The sequence below is a fragment of the Panthera leo genome, chromosome A3 (genome assembly GCF_018350215.1).
Source record: "Panthera leo isolate Ple1 chromosome A3, P.leo_Ple1_pat1.1, whole genome shotgun sequence".
In the NCBI taxonomy this organism is placed as follows: Eukaryota; Metazoa; Chordata; class Mammalia; order Carnivora; family Felidae; genus Panthera; species Panthera leo.
This window is the reverse complement of record NC_056681.1, coordinates 65,895,682-65,911,562: the sequence shown is the minus strand read 5'-3', so window position 1 is coordinate 65,911,562 and position 15,881 is coordinate 65,895,682. Positions and strand designations below refer to the sequence as shown.

Sequence of the window (15,881 nt, the reverse complement as noted above, 5' to 3'; positions counted from 1 at the left end):
TTTGTTACATACATACCGGGAACCCCATTTTGTGCCTACTCTGGACCCTCTAATGTTCAAAGTCGGCTCCTTTTCATTGCTGCTGCCTGTTTATTTGGGGGTGGGGGGACTGTGTGTGTCGCCGTTATGGACAACTGCTTTTTTGCTCTGCATCTGCTTGTGTGTATATGTGTGCGTGTGTGTGTTTGGGATTTGAGGGTTGAGCTGTGTGGCCTGTTTTTTTTTTTTCTCCTCCTACTTTTCACTAATGAGCACTGCAGACTTGCTCTGGGCCCTGTCAGGCATTAGAGCCTCCCTTCCCCAGTCCCCTGGGAGCAGGAGGGGACTTTGCTCTCAAAGTCTCACCCAGGCAAGCACTGCTCAGAGGTAGGGATAGCCTTTGCCTATCAGATTCTGACAGGCCCGTCCTGGGCTCCCTGGGGCTTCAGAGGCTTTCTCTGAACTGCCTGTTGCCTGAGGGTAGGCTCTTTGCCTACGTGACTGACTGTACTGTCCTGCTCATGCCCAGTGTTAAACCAACTCTTGCCCATGGCCTGGGGCTGCTCTCCTGACACGTGTGCAGAGCTGGAAAGAGCTCGGGGAGTCTTGGCTCCTGTATTAGTTCCGTGTTGCTGCTGTAACACAGTACTACCCACTTAGTGGCTTAAAGCAACTCAGATTTATTCTCTTTACAGTTAAGGCGGTCTACAGGTCTGTCTAAAATGGGTTGGCAGAGTTATGTTCTTTCTGGAGGTTCTCAGAGAAAATTCATTTTTGTGCTTCTTCTAGTTTCTAAAGGCTGCTTGCATTCCTTGGCTCATTCCAACCTCCACTTCTCCGAGGTCACATCCCCTTCTCTCTCACCCTCCTGTCTCCCTCTTGCAAAACCCTTGTGATTACGTTGGACCCGTGGAATAGTCCAGGCTTATCTCCCCATTGGGAGGCCTTTAATCACATCCCAGAGCCTCTTTTACTATGTTAAGGTGAATTCACAGGTTCTGAGGATTGGGACAGGCACATCTTTGGGGGGGCTTATCCCCGAGCCTACCACAGCATCCTCCACCTCAGAGATCTGTGCAAATGAATAGATGTGGTGGATCCCGAACCAACCTGGTCATAGTTTGATTCCTGTGATTCTAACAAGGCTTTCCAAACCCCTTCTCCCTCTAGAAACCTCCCTAGCTTGATAACTTCTGAAGTCCTCCTCTTAGGGCATAAAGTATCCTCAACCACACTGAGAACCCAGGCTTAGAACGAGGCCTGAACGCGTTTCTTCACACTAATATATAAATGTTGACAACAGAGCCTTTCCTAACAGCCAGCTGTGATTGGAGGGAGGCTCGTATGAGGGAAGGAGGAAGCAGGGAGGCCACAGGCCGACTTGGTTCATGTCCTAATTACCCATGGAGGTCCCCAGTGATGGAGGGAGCGAAAGCACCTAGAAGTATGACCATAAAGTTTTAATCAAACAGAGCAGAATGGCCGCGATGCAGAACAGGTAGTGCTTGGAGAAGAGGAAGAAGACCATCTCCTTGGTGACATAGATGATGTGTATAAAGATGAAGCAGTACAGGAACATGGCAAACTGGTTCTGGGGGAGCAGGAGGTCCTGGAGGCCTCCGGAGAACTGTGGGGGAAAGAAGAGAGTGGAGCTGGCCAAACCGGGCTCAGGTGCCAGACAGGTCTGTGCGTCAGTCCTGCTCTTGTCCCCTCCGGAATGGGACCTGGGGCAGGTTGTCTTCCTCATCCCCCGTTCACAAGACCGCAAGAGGAAGAGTGGACCGAGAACTGAAACATTCCTAGTCAGGTCACTGGCACGTGGAGGAACTCATGGGTTTTCACTTCTTGCATCTGCCTTTAGCCTTCCTGAGCCAGGCTCCAGGTGACACCTTCCCTTCTCTGTGCGTTCTGTGCTGTGGCTGAGTCACACAGGTGGCAGTCTCTCTCTGACTCTGAGATCCCCAGATCTGGATGCTGGGTTCTTGGGAATGTTCTCTGCATGGTTTGCCCTGACACTCGGCCTTGTTTTCTGGACAGCGGCACAATGAGAGGATGTCCCTTGGGCGCAAGTGACTGTTTCTGACCTCTTGTACTGGCATATGTCTCACAGGGTCAGTCTGTGGTCTATCAGTCTAAGGTTGGGTCTCTCTGGGGGATAGGTGGTGAGAGACAGGTGATAGAGCCTCGCTAAACCCTCACGGTACTGAGGAGGAGGAAAGCAGCTCAAGTTAGTTCTGGCTGATTCTGCCTGTGTTCTTGCTGCTCATTTCTGGAATCTATAGAATTGAGATCCAACAAGCCTCCATTTTAACTGTAGAAAGCATCAACATCGAAGTACAGCAAAAAAGCTGATATAACTATTTTGATCTGTAGTTAAGAAGGCATCACCCATGGTTTATTCTTTAAAATATCTTTTAAAATCATGCCATGTTTTTTTGTAAGCAGGCAGATGGCAGGAGCTGTGATACCCCAAGCTGGCTAGAAACAGACAGAGATACTTTTCAATACAATGAAATCCATCTACCCACCCATTCATCCAGAAAAAGAGAGTGGGGAGGGGCTTAAAAATCAAGTCAGCTCTCTACCTGTCAATAAATGCACAACACGTGAAATACTTTTGTAAACGATCATGAAAGACAGCAGTTTCGGACACACCATTGTTGGAGTAACCACATACAATGTGAGGGCAAATAAATAAACCCGAGGGGGCAGAAAATGACTCCAGGGATGCCATTTCCAAAGTGAATGGCAAGGCAGGTTGAAGAGCAGAGGAAGAAACCCAGTGTTCTAGAGGGAGGGGTGGCTGCATGAGCCCTACTGGGCACCTATAGACCTGCTATGACTCTGGGTCCATGGATTTCCAGCGGCCCCAAAGCAGCCAGCATATGCTTTCAGTCTAAAATGCTGATGGGTGATAATTATGATATTGACAACCAGACATGCATTTGTGAAACCTTTTAGACTTTTCACAACACTTTCCACGGTCTATCTTTTGAGCAGAAGACAGACAGCAGATAGGACTATACACCCAGGGTTTCAGCTCATCCACAAGAGTAAGCTTTTCAAACTAAAAAAAGGGAAAACAAATATGGTTAGAAGGAGGCATAGAGCAAAGGCACAGTACCTTAACCACAGGTGCTTTAAGTAGTTTCAGTGTCCAACTCGGGACACATTTTATCCCAGGATACTGAGAATAAAACCCCAAGCCTGGACATGGAACTTACCTGTGAGAAATCAAAAATCAGGAATGTGCCAGAATCTTAGAGACAAGCAAATGTTTGTTCTATTTTTTCTTTAAAGAGGGAGTAAAAAAGATGGGATTCTGGAGATCCCACTTCCATCAGCTTGACTTGGCTTAGCAAAACCATTCGGTGTATAATTAAGCAGGCATTTTGTGAGCAAGAAAAAAAATGATTAATTGTTAAAAGCCAGCATGTGTTCATTGAAAACAAATCATGCAAAACCAATCTCATTTTCTTAGGGAAAAAAAATTGACCCGTCAATTAGGGAAATTCTATAGGTAGTGTAATAACTTAATTATGGGAAACCGTTTGATGGTGTGTCTGTCTCAAGATAGTTTTTCTGGACAAGGTAGAGAAATGTGAGCTGGATAAAATGTGACGCAAGGGTGGTGATTAATGGAACATTGCTAACCTGTAGGGAGATCTTTTAGTGGTATTTACTTTAGGTCATACCCTCCTCAACAATTACAGTGATGACTTGGATAAAGACAGAAGGCAAGTTTCTCAGAATTGAGGATGACCCAGAGCTGGGAAGCATGGCTAATACATTACATCCCAATAAAATTGCCAAGTGATGAATGTAAGTTGTTGCATTTGGGTCAAGAAGTGAATTGCGTGAGTGCATAAAAACGGTAATAGCTAACATTTATTGAGCGCTTACCTAATCTGCCAGGCTCATTGCAAAGCACCTCACATGCAGCCTATCACTGAATTCTCACGGCAACCCTATGAGGTAGGTACTGCTTTCCAGGTGCACAGAGCGAGGCTCAAGGAGGATTCGAAACTCGCCCAACGCCACGCAGTTCATACATGGGAGAAACAGAGTTTTAACCAATCCTGTCTGATTTTAAAGCCCGGGCAACCTGCTTTAAACAATGGCGTCTTGTGTAATTTAGGACTTGTGGTGGCCCAATCACACAGTGCTAAGTCCTTCACATCCCATTTAATCAAGAATAGGCTTTTTTATCCCCATTTAGTACAGGTTAGGGGAGAGCAGCCCATTTCTTGCCACAAGACGTCTAAGCCTTAGATGGCAACAAGGAAGAGCGAACAGAACCAATGCAGCTCTGATAAGGGGAAGGTGATGGTTTTATCAAAATCCACTGGCCAGACTGCAGGAGGGCTCACATCTCTTACACAACAGGCAGAGAGGAATAGAGAGTGGTGAAAAGATGTTGAAGACTTTTCCCTGAGGAGGGAAGCTGCAGACAGGTGGGTGGACAGGTGGTTCTGGGGCCCCCTCCAGGGTCAGGGTCAACTCTCCTTAAAGAGTTGATCTCAGCCAAGCAGGGCAGCTCTAAAGCAGCCGGCAACCCATCTCTGGACCCGGGGCAGGGTGCAGGGGTGAAGCAGGTCAGGCGGGCTCCCCATGCAGGCAGCCCCCAGCCCTCGGGCCGGGGGGTGGAGGGGGGGGGGACCTGAGAGCCTCTGGCCAGCGCCCCCACCCTCCCGGCACCTACCAGGCGGGGCATGGCCTGCTGCTGCAACTGCTCCATCACCTCCTCGTGCTGCCGCTGGCGCTCGTTCTCCTCATGCAGGTACTTGAGCCGCGTCAGCTCAAACTCCATGCGCACCTTCTCCAGCTCCATCTCGGCATTGCGCTCGGTCCCCGGGGTCCCGGGAGTGGCCGGGGCCGGAGGCGGCTCTTCGAGTTCGGGTGCGTCACCCGCCTGGCCCTTGGCGGTGGGACCGGCCTTGGAGCACAGTGACTTGGGCAGCCCTGGACAGCCTGCGTCCTCGCGAGCTTCCATCTCCTCCAGGTAGTGGTAGGAAGAGTCTGGCTTCGGGGACTCTGCCTCCTGGAGCAGCAGCGAAGGGGCAATTCAGGGGCCTGGGGCCACCCACATTCCCCCACGGCACATCTACAGCCCCAGGCCACAGTGGGCGGGGGGCGTGTGAAAGAGGGCTATGACCTGTAAGGATCTAGAGTTCTAACCAGAGGTGCACTTACCTGGAGTTACACGGAAGGACAGGGCACACTGACGGGAAGGAATGGCACCCTGGAGTTGCAGGGGGAGGCTTGGGGCATTGAGATAGAAGTCTGACTTCCTGATGACTTTCCAATCATCACTGGTGAAACTTTCCCACCCCCCACTCTATGTAACTCTGAGGCCAGTTATACACCCGGTCCTCTCTGGGCTACAGAGGGAAGAACCTCCACATAGGGGACCAACAAAAAAGGGCCACGGGGGGAGCCAGATCCCAGTCACAGAGGGAGGAAAGGGCCCTGAATGGGGCGCTAGATGGGAGACAACAAAGCCAGCTTCCAGTGACTTCACAATCTCATCAAGGGCTACCTGGTCCCTGGTGACAGCTGGGGGCCAGTTGTGGGGGTGGGGTGCACATCACCTGCTCTTGTTAGCAGCTCTCTGGGATCCCCTAGCACTTAGCTCCGATCCCGTGTTCCTCCCTGTGTAGGGACAGGCTGGGGCAGTGAAATGAGGCACCCCCCCCTTACCAAAGAAGGCCTTGACTTCCCTTCAGACATGGGGTCATCAGGCACCACCTTGGGGAAGGCTGGGCCGCTTTCTCCTGCTCCCCGGGCTTCCACTGATTCCCTGTCCTCTGCTGCCATCCAGAAAACCACAATGCTGCCAACTGCGGCCAAAGGACATCTTTTGAGGTGTTGACATTTGGTCTCGCTGGATTCCACAGCTGGGCTACCATCACAATCCCCTGCCCTCATAATAACCCACATTCTATTAGTTGCTAGGGCCCCTTTGGCAGAGGGTGTGACACACCCTTGAGGTCCAGTATGAAGAACTGCAGGATGAGTCTTTGCCACCCTAGGGACTGCTTTAGAAACTAGAATTCCACCACTTGAAACCCAAAGTTCCATCATTTGAAATCTCTTCCCTTGGGGCCCTCTTTTATATGTATGTATGTGTGTATGTATGTATGTATGTATGGCTATTGATTGAGGAGGGGAGGGGAGAGGGAGAGAGAGAATCCTAAGCAGGCTCCATGCGCAGCACAGAGCCCAACGCGGGGCTCGAGCTCACAAACCATGAGATCGTGACTTGAGCCGAAATCAAGAGTCAGACGCTTAACTGACTGGGCCCCACAGGCCGCCCCCCCCCACCTCCCGCTAGGGTCCCTCTTTTAAAAGCAGACTGTATTGGGATGAGTTACAGTTGGCTCCACAAACCCCGTTATAGGCTGAATTGTGTCTCCCCTCCAAATTCATATGTTGAAGCCCTACCCCTCAGTTCCTTAGAATGTGCCCTTATTTAGAGATAGGGCCTTTAAAGAAGTGATTATGTTAACATGAGGTCATTAGGGTAGGTTCTAATCCAGTATGACTGATGTCCTTATATGAAGAGGAAATCTGGGCACAGACACGCACAGAAGGAAGGTGGTGTGAACATAAGGGAGAAGAAGCCCATCTACAAGCCCAGAAGAGAGGCCTTGTGTTAGTAGTCAGTGTTCTCCAGAGAAACAGAACCAATAGGGGCCACACATATATATGATCTATTATAAGGAATTGGCTCACGTGAAGAAGTGGCATGATCTGCTGGCTGCCAGTGGGACCTCCAGGAAAGCTGGTGGTGTGAATTCCAGTCCCAGTCCATGGCCAGGAGAAGACCGATGTCTCAGCTCAAGCATTCAGGCAGAGAGAACCAATTTAGTTTTCTCCCACTTTTTTCTATTCAGGCCCTCAAAGGATGATATGATGCCCATGCACAATGGGTAGGGCCTTCTGCTTTACTCAGCCCTCCAATTTAAATGCTAATCTCTTCCAGAAATACCCTCACACACACTGAGAAGTTGGGTATCACATGGCCCAGTCAGGTGCAGACAAAATTAGCCACTACGGGGCTGGAACAGACCCTTCCCTTACAGCCTTCGGAAGGAACCAGCCCTGCTGGCACCTTGATCTTGGACTTCCAGCCTCCAGAAGTGAGAAAATACATTTCTGTTGTTCAGGTCACCCAGTCTGTGCTGCTTTGCGCTTTGTCGTGGGAGCCCTAGCACACTGGTACAACTCCCATTATTCATAGAATGGATTGAGGGAGACCAGCAAAGAAACTGGGAGACTGGGGAATGTACTTTGCCCTCTTCAGTTTTGTGAAAATGACAAAAAGCATTTTTGGTAGTTGGAGGCAAAATTGCATTACGGAAAGAGAAAGGATTGTGTTTGAGTTTTAGCTTTACTACTCTCCCTAGCTGTTGTCCAAGGGAAAGTTATTTTATCTGTCTGGTGCTCGGTGTACTCATTTAGAAATGGGGGTAAGATTTAGCCACTTCCCTACACTGTGGCACTGACATGAAGACAAGAAAGTATATTTGCCTGCTACCTGCCTCTACAGGGGCTAAGGCAATGGTCATCATCATCACCATGATCATAGTGGGTTTGTCACTAGAGAGGAGAAAGTGCTTAAGTTCTGCCATCTTGCAAATCTTACAGTTTGAAAACCATGGCTCTTCTCTCCCAGCACTTTAATGGTGACCAGAACTATGTCAAGATTATTGTGTAAGATGTTGATACTGCCTTAAGCACTAGAAGTAGGATTGCTAGATAAATAGAGGATGCCCAGTTAAATTTGAATTTTAGATAGTTTTTAGTATCAATATGTTCTAAAAATTACATGGGACACCCTTATATTAAAAAATCATTCCTTGTTTTTCTGAACTTCAAATTTAACTGGGGATCCTGCAGTTTTATTTGCTAAATCTGGCGATCTTAACTAGGAGAGAGCTACCCAAAGAAACAATTATGTGTGACCAAATAATGAACTGTCATTAAAAGTCACCAAGTACTGGGGTGCCTGGGTGGCTCAGTCAGTTAAGTGTCTGACTCTAGATTTCAGCACAGGTCATGATCTCGTAGTTCATGAGTTCGAGCCCCATGCTAGCAGTGTGAGCCCGCTTGGGATTCTTTCTCTCTCTCTCTCTCTCTCTTCCCCTCCCCAGCTCTCTCTCTGTCTCTCAAATAAATTTTTTAAAAATCACCAAGTACTAAAAAGCATAATAAGTGTTATGGGTAGTTGTATTAGCTATCTATCAAACAACCATAGAATCTCAGTGGTATCAAACAATAAACATGCGTTTAGCTCAGGTATCTAAGAATTGGCTGATCTAGGCTGGGCTCAACCAGGGGGCTTGCCCAAGGCAACTTCCTTCCACATGTCCCTCATCCTCCTCTTGGGAACAGTGGGTTAGCCTGTGCATGCTCTTTTCATGGCAGTGGAAGAAGCACAAGGGTCCTTGGAACTGGCACATCATCACCTCCATCTTGAGCTATTGGCATTGGCCAATAATATAAGGTGGTCATATGGCCAAACCCATGTGGTTTGCCCACTACCTGCAAAGATGGGAGTCAAAGGTGGGAGAAATGTACTCTGCCTTTTTAGTGGGAAGAACTGGAAAGACATACAGTGAAAGGTATGGTAAAAAATATATGTGGTATGGCTAGAGGGCAAGATGAAGAGTTGGGGCCCTTAAGGCAATGTAGTCATGTTAGTAAGAAGACCAATGCTAATATGGTTGGAGCGGCTAGGGAGGGCTTAGTGGAAGAGGTGACATGAAGGGTGGGTGGAATTTGGGCAAGAGGGAAGGATCTGCATGAGCAAAATCTCAATTGCTAATTATTATCCATTTTCCTCTCCATTTCTGCTCTCTGCCCCTCTCCACTCTGACCTTTTCCCAGGAGGCTGACCTCCATGTAGCTGCATCAATTTCAGCAAAGCAGTATATTCTAAAGCAAAATGGAATCTATGACTCCCATTTCCCCTGCCCCGAGGTAAGATCTTCACACACCTGTCCTTTAGGGGACTCTGCAGGAAGCTGGGGATATGGGTCTCACAAGCCTTGGCCTGGTTTCACACTCCTGGCAGCACGAAGAGGGTCTTTCCTCCTCTGCTGTGCCCAGGGAAAGGCAGGGTATGGTAAAGTCACATGAGGGAGCGAGGGAGACAGGATCATACGGGAGCCCAACAGGGACTTGGATGACGGGGCCTCACCAGGGCCTTGTCATGTTGGCTTCAGCAGCTGAGCTGGTCACTGTTAGAATGCTTTGGTTCTGGTGGTTCTGCTTCTCTGTGTCCTCTTTTTACCAGCATTCTCCACTTCTTTCCTACCTCATAGCTTCTGTGTATTCAGCTAACTCGTTTCAGGAACTGTGGCTTCTAGTGGCCCTCCAGGGCCCTGACTGCACGGCCTCTCACTGTGTATTCCGTCTTATGTTTGTCCTAACTATCTTAGTCACTCATGACTTCCTAGTAGACTTTTCCAAAGACAAGAGTCAGAATGAGTTGGGTTGTCTGGGCACCGCTTCTCATTCTAGCCACTGGGGAGCCTGTGGTCAGTGTGCCTCAGCCGGGTTCAGTCCCGAGGTGAAGTGGAAGCTTGGGGAGAGCAGGGACACACAGTGCACAGCAGCCTAGGGTTGTCCGTAAGCAGGAGCTGTGTGTGTGTGGGTGGGGTGGGGTGGGAGGGTACGTTTCCTTTAGAGGGAGCACTGGGTGCCCCAGGCAGCATGTTGAGGATTTATGGGCACAGTCCTCGAGCAACATATCAACTGTAGGTTTGGCCAATAACCCGGTTAGAGGCTTGTGGATTAGCACAGTGGTCACCAGCTTTCATGCACCTTGTCTCATTTGGTCCTCAGAATGCCCTTGTGAGGCCATTGAATGCAGGTACCACTATTGCCTGACAAGCAAGGAACCTGAGTGACACAGGGAGGTGAAGAAATTGGTGCCCGGGTGTGAAGGACATGATTAGTTGAGATGGGTCTGGAATGCAGGTTCTCAGCTCCTAACATGGTCATGTTAGACCATAAGGATGGCCTTTGGATCTCCAACTCTAAGAGGTGAGATGATTTTTCTACCTCATAAAAATAAAGAAGTCATTATGTACAGTAGATAACTTTTGACAACATTGTTTATGACGGGAAAAGACCGGGGAGAAATAAAATTTCCACCAGAAGGGCTCTGGTTAAATACTTAGTGCTGTATCCATATCAAGAATACTATGCACATTTAAAAAAGAATAAGATGAAAGAAAAAAATGAATAAGGGAGCTGCATCAGTGCGAATATGGAATGCTCTCCAAGATATATTATTCAGTGGAAAAGCAAAAATGGTGTTCCCGTATGTATTAAAATATGAAAACATATTATATTTGTATATGCCTAAAATATGCCTGGAAATACACATAGTAAATTGGCTCATGGTGACTGTCTCTGAGGTGGGAGAGATGACGGACTGGGGGTTTGGTGTGGGAGGGAGACATTCTTGACTGCATAGCATTTTGTACTCTGACGTTTAAAAAAATCATATGCATATATTACATTTTCAATTAAAAATTTTAAAAGGAATCTGGGTGAGAGAGCTGTGCTCAGTGTATGTGAAGGAAGTTTAGGGTATAAAACTCGTTCTGGTTGAGGACAGGCAGGGATTGGAGCCAATGGGACATATCCAGCCTACACATCATCCTCTTACCCTCTGACTCCCTCCCCAGTCTTTACTTCAACTGAGGATGGAATTCTTACTGCTGAAATGTCTTCTTCCCTTCTTGGCTGCCTCAGATACAGTGATGTGGCTTTGGGACCCTTCAGCTCAGATGTGCTGGAACATTTAGAGGATTATAATAGTAACACTAATAATAGCTTATAGTTCTTGGGCACTAACCATGTACCAGGCCCTGGGAGTTTTTCATGGACTATTTTATATAAGTTTTCAGAGGTACCATATGAGTTAGGTGTTATTTTTATCTCTATCCTTATAGAAGTGGTAACTGAGTTTCAGAGAGGCCAAGTCACCTGCCCACAGGGACAGTTAGGAACAGGCGGAGACTGTTAAGTACCAGAGTCCCTGTATTAAATTCCTTCCTGCTTGAAATACTTGGGATGGTTCCTGTCTTCCTGGTGGAAGCCTGATTGATACCAGGGATATTCAAGAGGAGAAGGTGACTCAAGATGCTCAGAGGATTTATGAGGGGGGAGAATCCATCTGAGGAGGGAGCAAGGAGCCCCTCCAAAGAGTCTGTATATATGTGTGTGAGTGTTTTATCCATCGGGGCCTAATCAGGAGACAGAAACCACATGGTAATTCCAACAGGGAAGGTAGACTATCAAGAATTATTACCTAGTGACAGGAGATTGACGAATTAGAGCTAAAAAGAACTCTAAACATATAGGAAGGAATAAAATGGGAGAGGTGTCTCTCTAAAGCTGAGATTCAGGTCTCATTGGAGAGGGTGTGACTGGTGCCACTGAACAGTATAAAAGTTCACTAAAGCCAAGGTCAAGTAGGTCAAGGCTGGTAAGCAGGAAACTGCCTAGTGGGGGGCCAACAGCACTCACTACTCACCTAGGGTTCGGTGTTGAACTTACCAGAATGTCACTGGAGAGAACCTCAGCTTGTTGTGAAGCTGTCGCTTAGGTGCCCCTGAGACTCTCGAGAGGTTAGTGTCACCGGATGTGCCCACGAGCAAGCATTGCAGCATTGAGGGATCAAGAAAAGACTCACCTTTTCCTGTGACGTCTCTCCGTCGCCCTCTACTGACAAAGCATAACATCGCGCACGGGCAAGAGGAATGTTTATAAACTCCGGCTTCAGTACCAAGACCAAGGCAATGAAAGGTAGAATTGCAGCCCAGAGGCAGTAACACTGCAGTGTGTGCAGTTCGAGGAATTCAGTTCCCTTTCAACATAGCTACTCCAATGCCCTGGGGGAATGTCCTGTCTTTTGAGAAGTTCACCCAAAACAATAACTGGCCCCTTCCAGGTTCCTGACCCTGTGCTAGTTACTGATGGGAGCACTAAGGATCATCATATGCAGTTCTTTTCTTTGTGGAATACATCATCTGGATGGAGACAGAAGGGGTGCTTCTCTCTGTTCCCTAAAAACACCCTAGCCTTCCTTCCTTCCAGGCTTTTTGCTGGCACTTTTGTCAGCCTATAAAATGCTCTCTCCTTTATCTCTGACTATGAAAGTCCCTGCAACCTTTGGGGTCCATCCCAGCCACTGCCACCTGTGAAACTGTGTGCTTTGTGTCTCTGGCTGCTTGGTGTTAACATGATCTGGTGTTTGTTTCAGCTCTCCCCCTAGATTAGAGGCTTGGTGCGGGCAGGGCATACTGCTTCACTCACGGTAGGCACCGAATGGGTTAGTGTGGCCCCTGGCCCCTGGCCAGGCTGTGGCTCCCTTCTGGCTAGTGAGCGTAACATAGGCAGGCAGACCAGAAGGTCAAGGAACTATCTTTTCCTGTTTGTCTCTACACGCCCAGCCGAACCAGAGGCCTCACTTCCTACCCACTTTTCCTGTTTGATCCCTCGACTTTGATGTGGGTGAGTTGGCAATCGAGGGATTCACACACAGCTGGGTGTAAATTAAACCCTTGTCCCTTTAACTCTATTTTAAATGCTTGGGAAGTAGGATGATGGGTGCAGGAACTTTGCCATTTCAAGGAATTTTGTGCATCATTTCACAAAGCTCCTTTCCCCCAGTCTACAACATATGCAAATCCAATGGCCATTCATATACTGGGCTTGTTCAAGCAAAGCCCACCTGTGGTGACCTCAGAGAAACCAAAATATAGGTGCTCTTGTGCTCTAACCAGGTTCAAGCTCTTGATGGGAGGAATATTCCAATGGAGAACCTTCTTAAGGCTAAGATTCTGGATTTTCATCATTCAGAGCTGAAAGGGCTATGGAGACCCTGTGGAGAGCTGAAAGGGCTATGGAGCCTGGGCCACAGTGGCTCTCAATAACAACGAGAATCCATTTGGGGTCAGAGAAGAGGACCAGTGGAGTGCAGTGGAAAATGTTCTGCACTGGTGAGTAGGGGTCCTGGGGTTCTGGCCCAAGCTGTGCCACTGGCTAAGCCACAATCTCAGTAAGTCATTGAAACACTCCAAAGATGCAGCCTCTGTGTGTAAAAACTGGGGCAATTTAGGCCTGCCCTGCTTCCTACAGGCCCATTATCCTTGTTTCCACTTGAAGACAGGTGGGCTTGCAGGTGGTGGTGCGTCTGCTATTAGAACTGCCCCCAGCTGGCCTTTTGGAGTGTGCCGAATGAGGCGATGGAAGGTCTCCCCTCACGTTGTTGAAGTTGCCCTCAAAAATCCTCCTTGAATGTTTCATCTGATACTCTTCTTTCGTTTCACATAAGTTAACATAAAACAAATTTATTCCGGGAAAGACCTTTACTCTCCTCATCTTTGTCCCCCTCCATCCTCCTCCTCCCTGGCGACAAGAGGTGGGGAACCAACTCTGTGAAGCAGGGGTTGGCCAATACTGCCCCCTTGTGGTCCAGCTTGTCCTCACTGGGAGGCTTTCAGCTCCGTTTTCCAGAGATTCCTAATTCTGACCATTTGCAGAATTATCAGAAGGCCACCCAGAAAAGCTGACCCACAAGACCCTTGGAAGGGGTTCCAGATCCAGAGAATTCCTGGTGGCAACCCAAATGTCTACACTGGCTTTGTGGATGTCTGTGTTCCAGGGAGGACTTTGGGGGTGGAGAGGGAAGGAATACATCATAAATATCTGGCAGGTGTGAGGGTGCCTCTGGGAACAGGTGAGCACAGAGCTCTACAGAGCCACACTAGGACCTTGGCACTATGCCCTGCCCCCACCACAGCCAGTCATTTATGAAGGGCTGTGTGTGCTAGGCCTGGGCTGGGGCTCCGCATGTGTGCATTGCCACATTTAATTCCCCTCTGGAGGGATTATTATCATCACCCCTATTTGTGCGGGAGGCAGCTGTGGCTCACAGAAGTTCAGCGATTTGCCCATGTCGCGGCTGTGAAGTGGTAAACTGATGACCAAAGCCAATCTGGTGTCTTACTTCCTCTTGGCCCTAGGGCTCACTGTCCCACACCCGCGGGCTGAGCTGGGGGCCTGATAGCCCCCTCAAGTCATCTCCAACCAGACCCCATAACTTTCCATCTCTCCCCTTCTCTAGACACCCTGCAAGGGTCCCGGTCACCAGGGTCCTACTAACAGTGCTGCCTACCATGATAGGGAGTGAAGGCAGTGGTAGGACTCAGCAAGACATGCTTGAGCCTTCTCTGCCCTCCCTTTCTGCTGCCCACCCCCAAGTGTCACCTTCTCTGTTCCCATGGGACCATGTCCTCTCTCTGCTCCCAGCAGATTTTTCTCTTTTGAGTATTGTGTCCCGTGGTACATCTCCCTCATGACACTAATCACAGTGAAATGTTACTATTGGCTCTCATGTTTCTGGACTTCTGAAACTCAGGCTTTTTTTTTTTTTTTTTTTAACTTAATTTTTTAAGAGACATTTTATGTTCATAGAAAAAGACTTTAGGTTTTTTTTTTTCTTTTCTAGGACAGAAACTATCCAACTTATCTCCACCCCATCACCTAGCATGGCGTCTGGCACATTGATCAACTATGAGCTTGTTGAGCGATGAGTAAGGCAAAACACACTGGACATGGGTAAAAAACAACAGCGAAGTATATCATTCAATGCATCTTTGCTGTAGCACGTGAAATCAATTACTGGTTTCTTGGCAGTTAAAAGTGATTTTTTCACGGCCCTCCCCTGGTTGATTTTCAAGTTTGCTCCAGAAGCTGCTGTGACCAAGGAGAGGCCTCTCCCTGGCGGCAGTACCACCTTTGTCCAGAAGATGGCGGTCAAGGCCAGCAGAACACACCTTGCAGCGCTCCAGAGCCAGGCCTGCGCAGGTGTGACCCCTTTTTGTAAAGGATGCGGGGATCTGAACCTAGTTGCCAACCCTATAAATGCGCATGGGCGATAAGAACTGGCTTTCGAGGTGGGTTCTCTGGCTGATCCCTGTGAAAAGGAGCTTTTTTTGAAGACGTCTTTAAAGGGAAAATGTGGAAGCTGGCTGTGAGGGGACTGCCCCTCATAAACCCTCTTTCAGTAGTTTCTTGAAACACTGTGGAAAATGAACTTAACATAAAGCAGACACAGTCCTCAAACTCTAAATGACTCAGGACAACATCTTTTTTTTGCCTCTTAGAGCTCATTTCTTTGGAGATCCTTCCCAGCTCTGTGGCCACCTCTCCAGTTGACTGGAAGCTTCTCTCCTGCCACGTCTCTGCAAGTCTTCACCCTTAAGAGAGGTAAGTAAAGGCTTTCTGGCTCGAACTGACTGAAAAGAGGTTAACAGCCTAACAAAACGGCCTCGGTCTTTCTAGCACGATGGGAGGTTGCCAAACAGCTTTTTGGCAGAATTAATAAGACCTACCAATATTTTCTCCTCAGATTCAGCATAATTACTAAGGTAAGTCCAGGTCTCCCCTTCCCCCTGCTCCAGGGGACATGGGTGTGACCGTGGGAAGAGGGAAACATCTCCCTAATCTTGTGCTAAAACAGATTTTAAGGCTGCGGCCACCCCCACCCCCATTTTCCTTCTGACCTAAATCCTCCCCTGAATCTGAGCTGGGCTCTGGGCCAGGGTGTCAGCTGTGGACAAAGGCGCCCTGTTTGGGAGGCCTGGCTACTGTGTTTTCCTACCCAGTCTAACAAACGGTGTTGAACTCCCCCAAGTCAATGTGATAACACAGAGACACGCAAAGATGGGCAGTGGCCTCAGTGCTACCTCCCAGGAAACCAGAAACACTGTCCCCTCATATTTCTACCACCTGGCAACAGGGCTGTTCCTATGAAGCCGCCCACTCCTCTGCCCTGGGTGTGGCTGCTCACATGGAGGGCGCTGTGCTGGAGGCCT

The 15,881-nt window shown here is 48.5% G+C and overlaps 1 protein-coding gene and 2 long non-coding RNA genes across 4 annotated transcripts; 1 reads left to right on the top strand and 2 right to left on the bottom strand.

Annotated features, from left to right (window-relative positions):
* Positions 1-1,417: 1,417 nt before the first annotated feature.
* TMEM247 (transmembrane protein 247) lies at positions 1,418-5,884 on the bottom strand. Its single transcript, XM_042932188.1, has 3 exons — positions 5,680-5,884; positions 4,682-5,020; positions 1,418-1,606 (listed from the first exon to the last, which is right to left on the bottom strand). Exons 1-3 carry the CDS (start codon positions 5,794-5,796, stop codon positions 1,418-1,420), a joined length of 645 nt encoding a protein of 214 aa, XP_042788122.1. The 5' UTR covers positions 5,797-5,884.
* Positions 2,327-4,674, bottom strand: LOC122216015. The gene is made up of 2 exons (XR_006200658.1): positions 3,883-4,674; positions 2,327-3,046 (listed from the first exon to the last, which is right to left on the bottom strand). It is a non-coding gene; the product is annotated as an uncharacterized LOC122216015 (long non-coding RNA).
* A 91-nt stretch (positions 5,885-5,975) lies between the features above and the next one.
* On the top strand, positions 5,976-15,267 carry LOC122216014. Of its 2 annotated transcripts, XR_006200657.1 has the most exons (7): positions 5,976-6,097; positions 8,872-8,964; positions 9,832-10,032; positions 11,560-11,805; positions 12,786-13,001; positions 14,513-14,871; positions 15,171-15,267. It is a non-coding gene; the product is annotated as an uncharacterized LOC122216014 (long non-coding RNA). The 2 variants fall into 2 exon arrangements; XR_006200656.1 differs by lacking the exon at positions 11,560-11,805.
* The last annotated feature ends 614 nt before the right edge of the window (positions 15,268-15,881 follow it).

Bases quoted from the DNA above. Each gene is read 5' to 3' on its own strand.
- TMEM247 (XM_042932188.1), bottom strand. From the start codon at position 5,796: ATGGCAGCAGAGGACAGGGAATCAGTGGAAGCCCGGGGAGCAGGAGAA. The intron at 5,021-5,679 runs GTAAGGGGGGGG...CTGCTGCTCCAG, and splicing joins GGAAGTCAAGGCCTTCTTTG to GAGGCAGAGTCCCCGAAGCC. The intron at 1,607-4,681 runs GTAGGTGCCGGG...TTTCCCCCACAG, and splicing joins AGCAGGCCATGCCCCGCCTG to TTCTCCGGAGGCCTCCAGGA.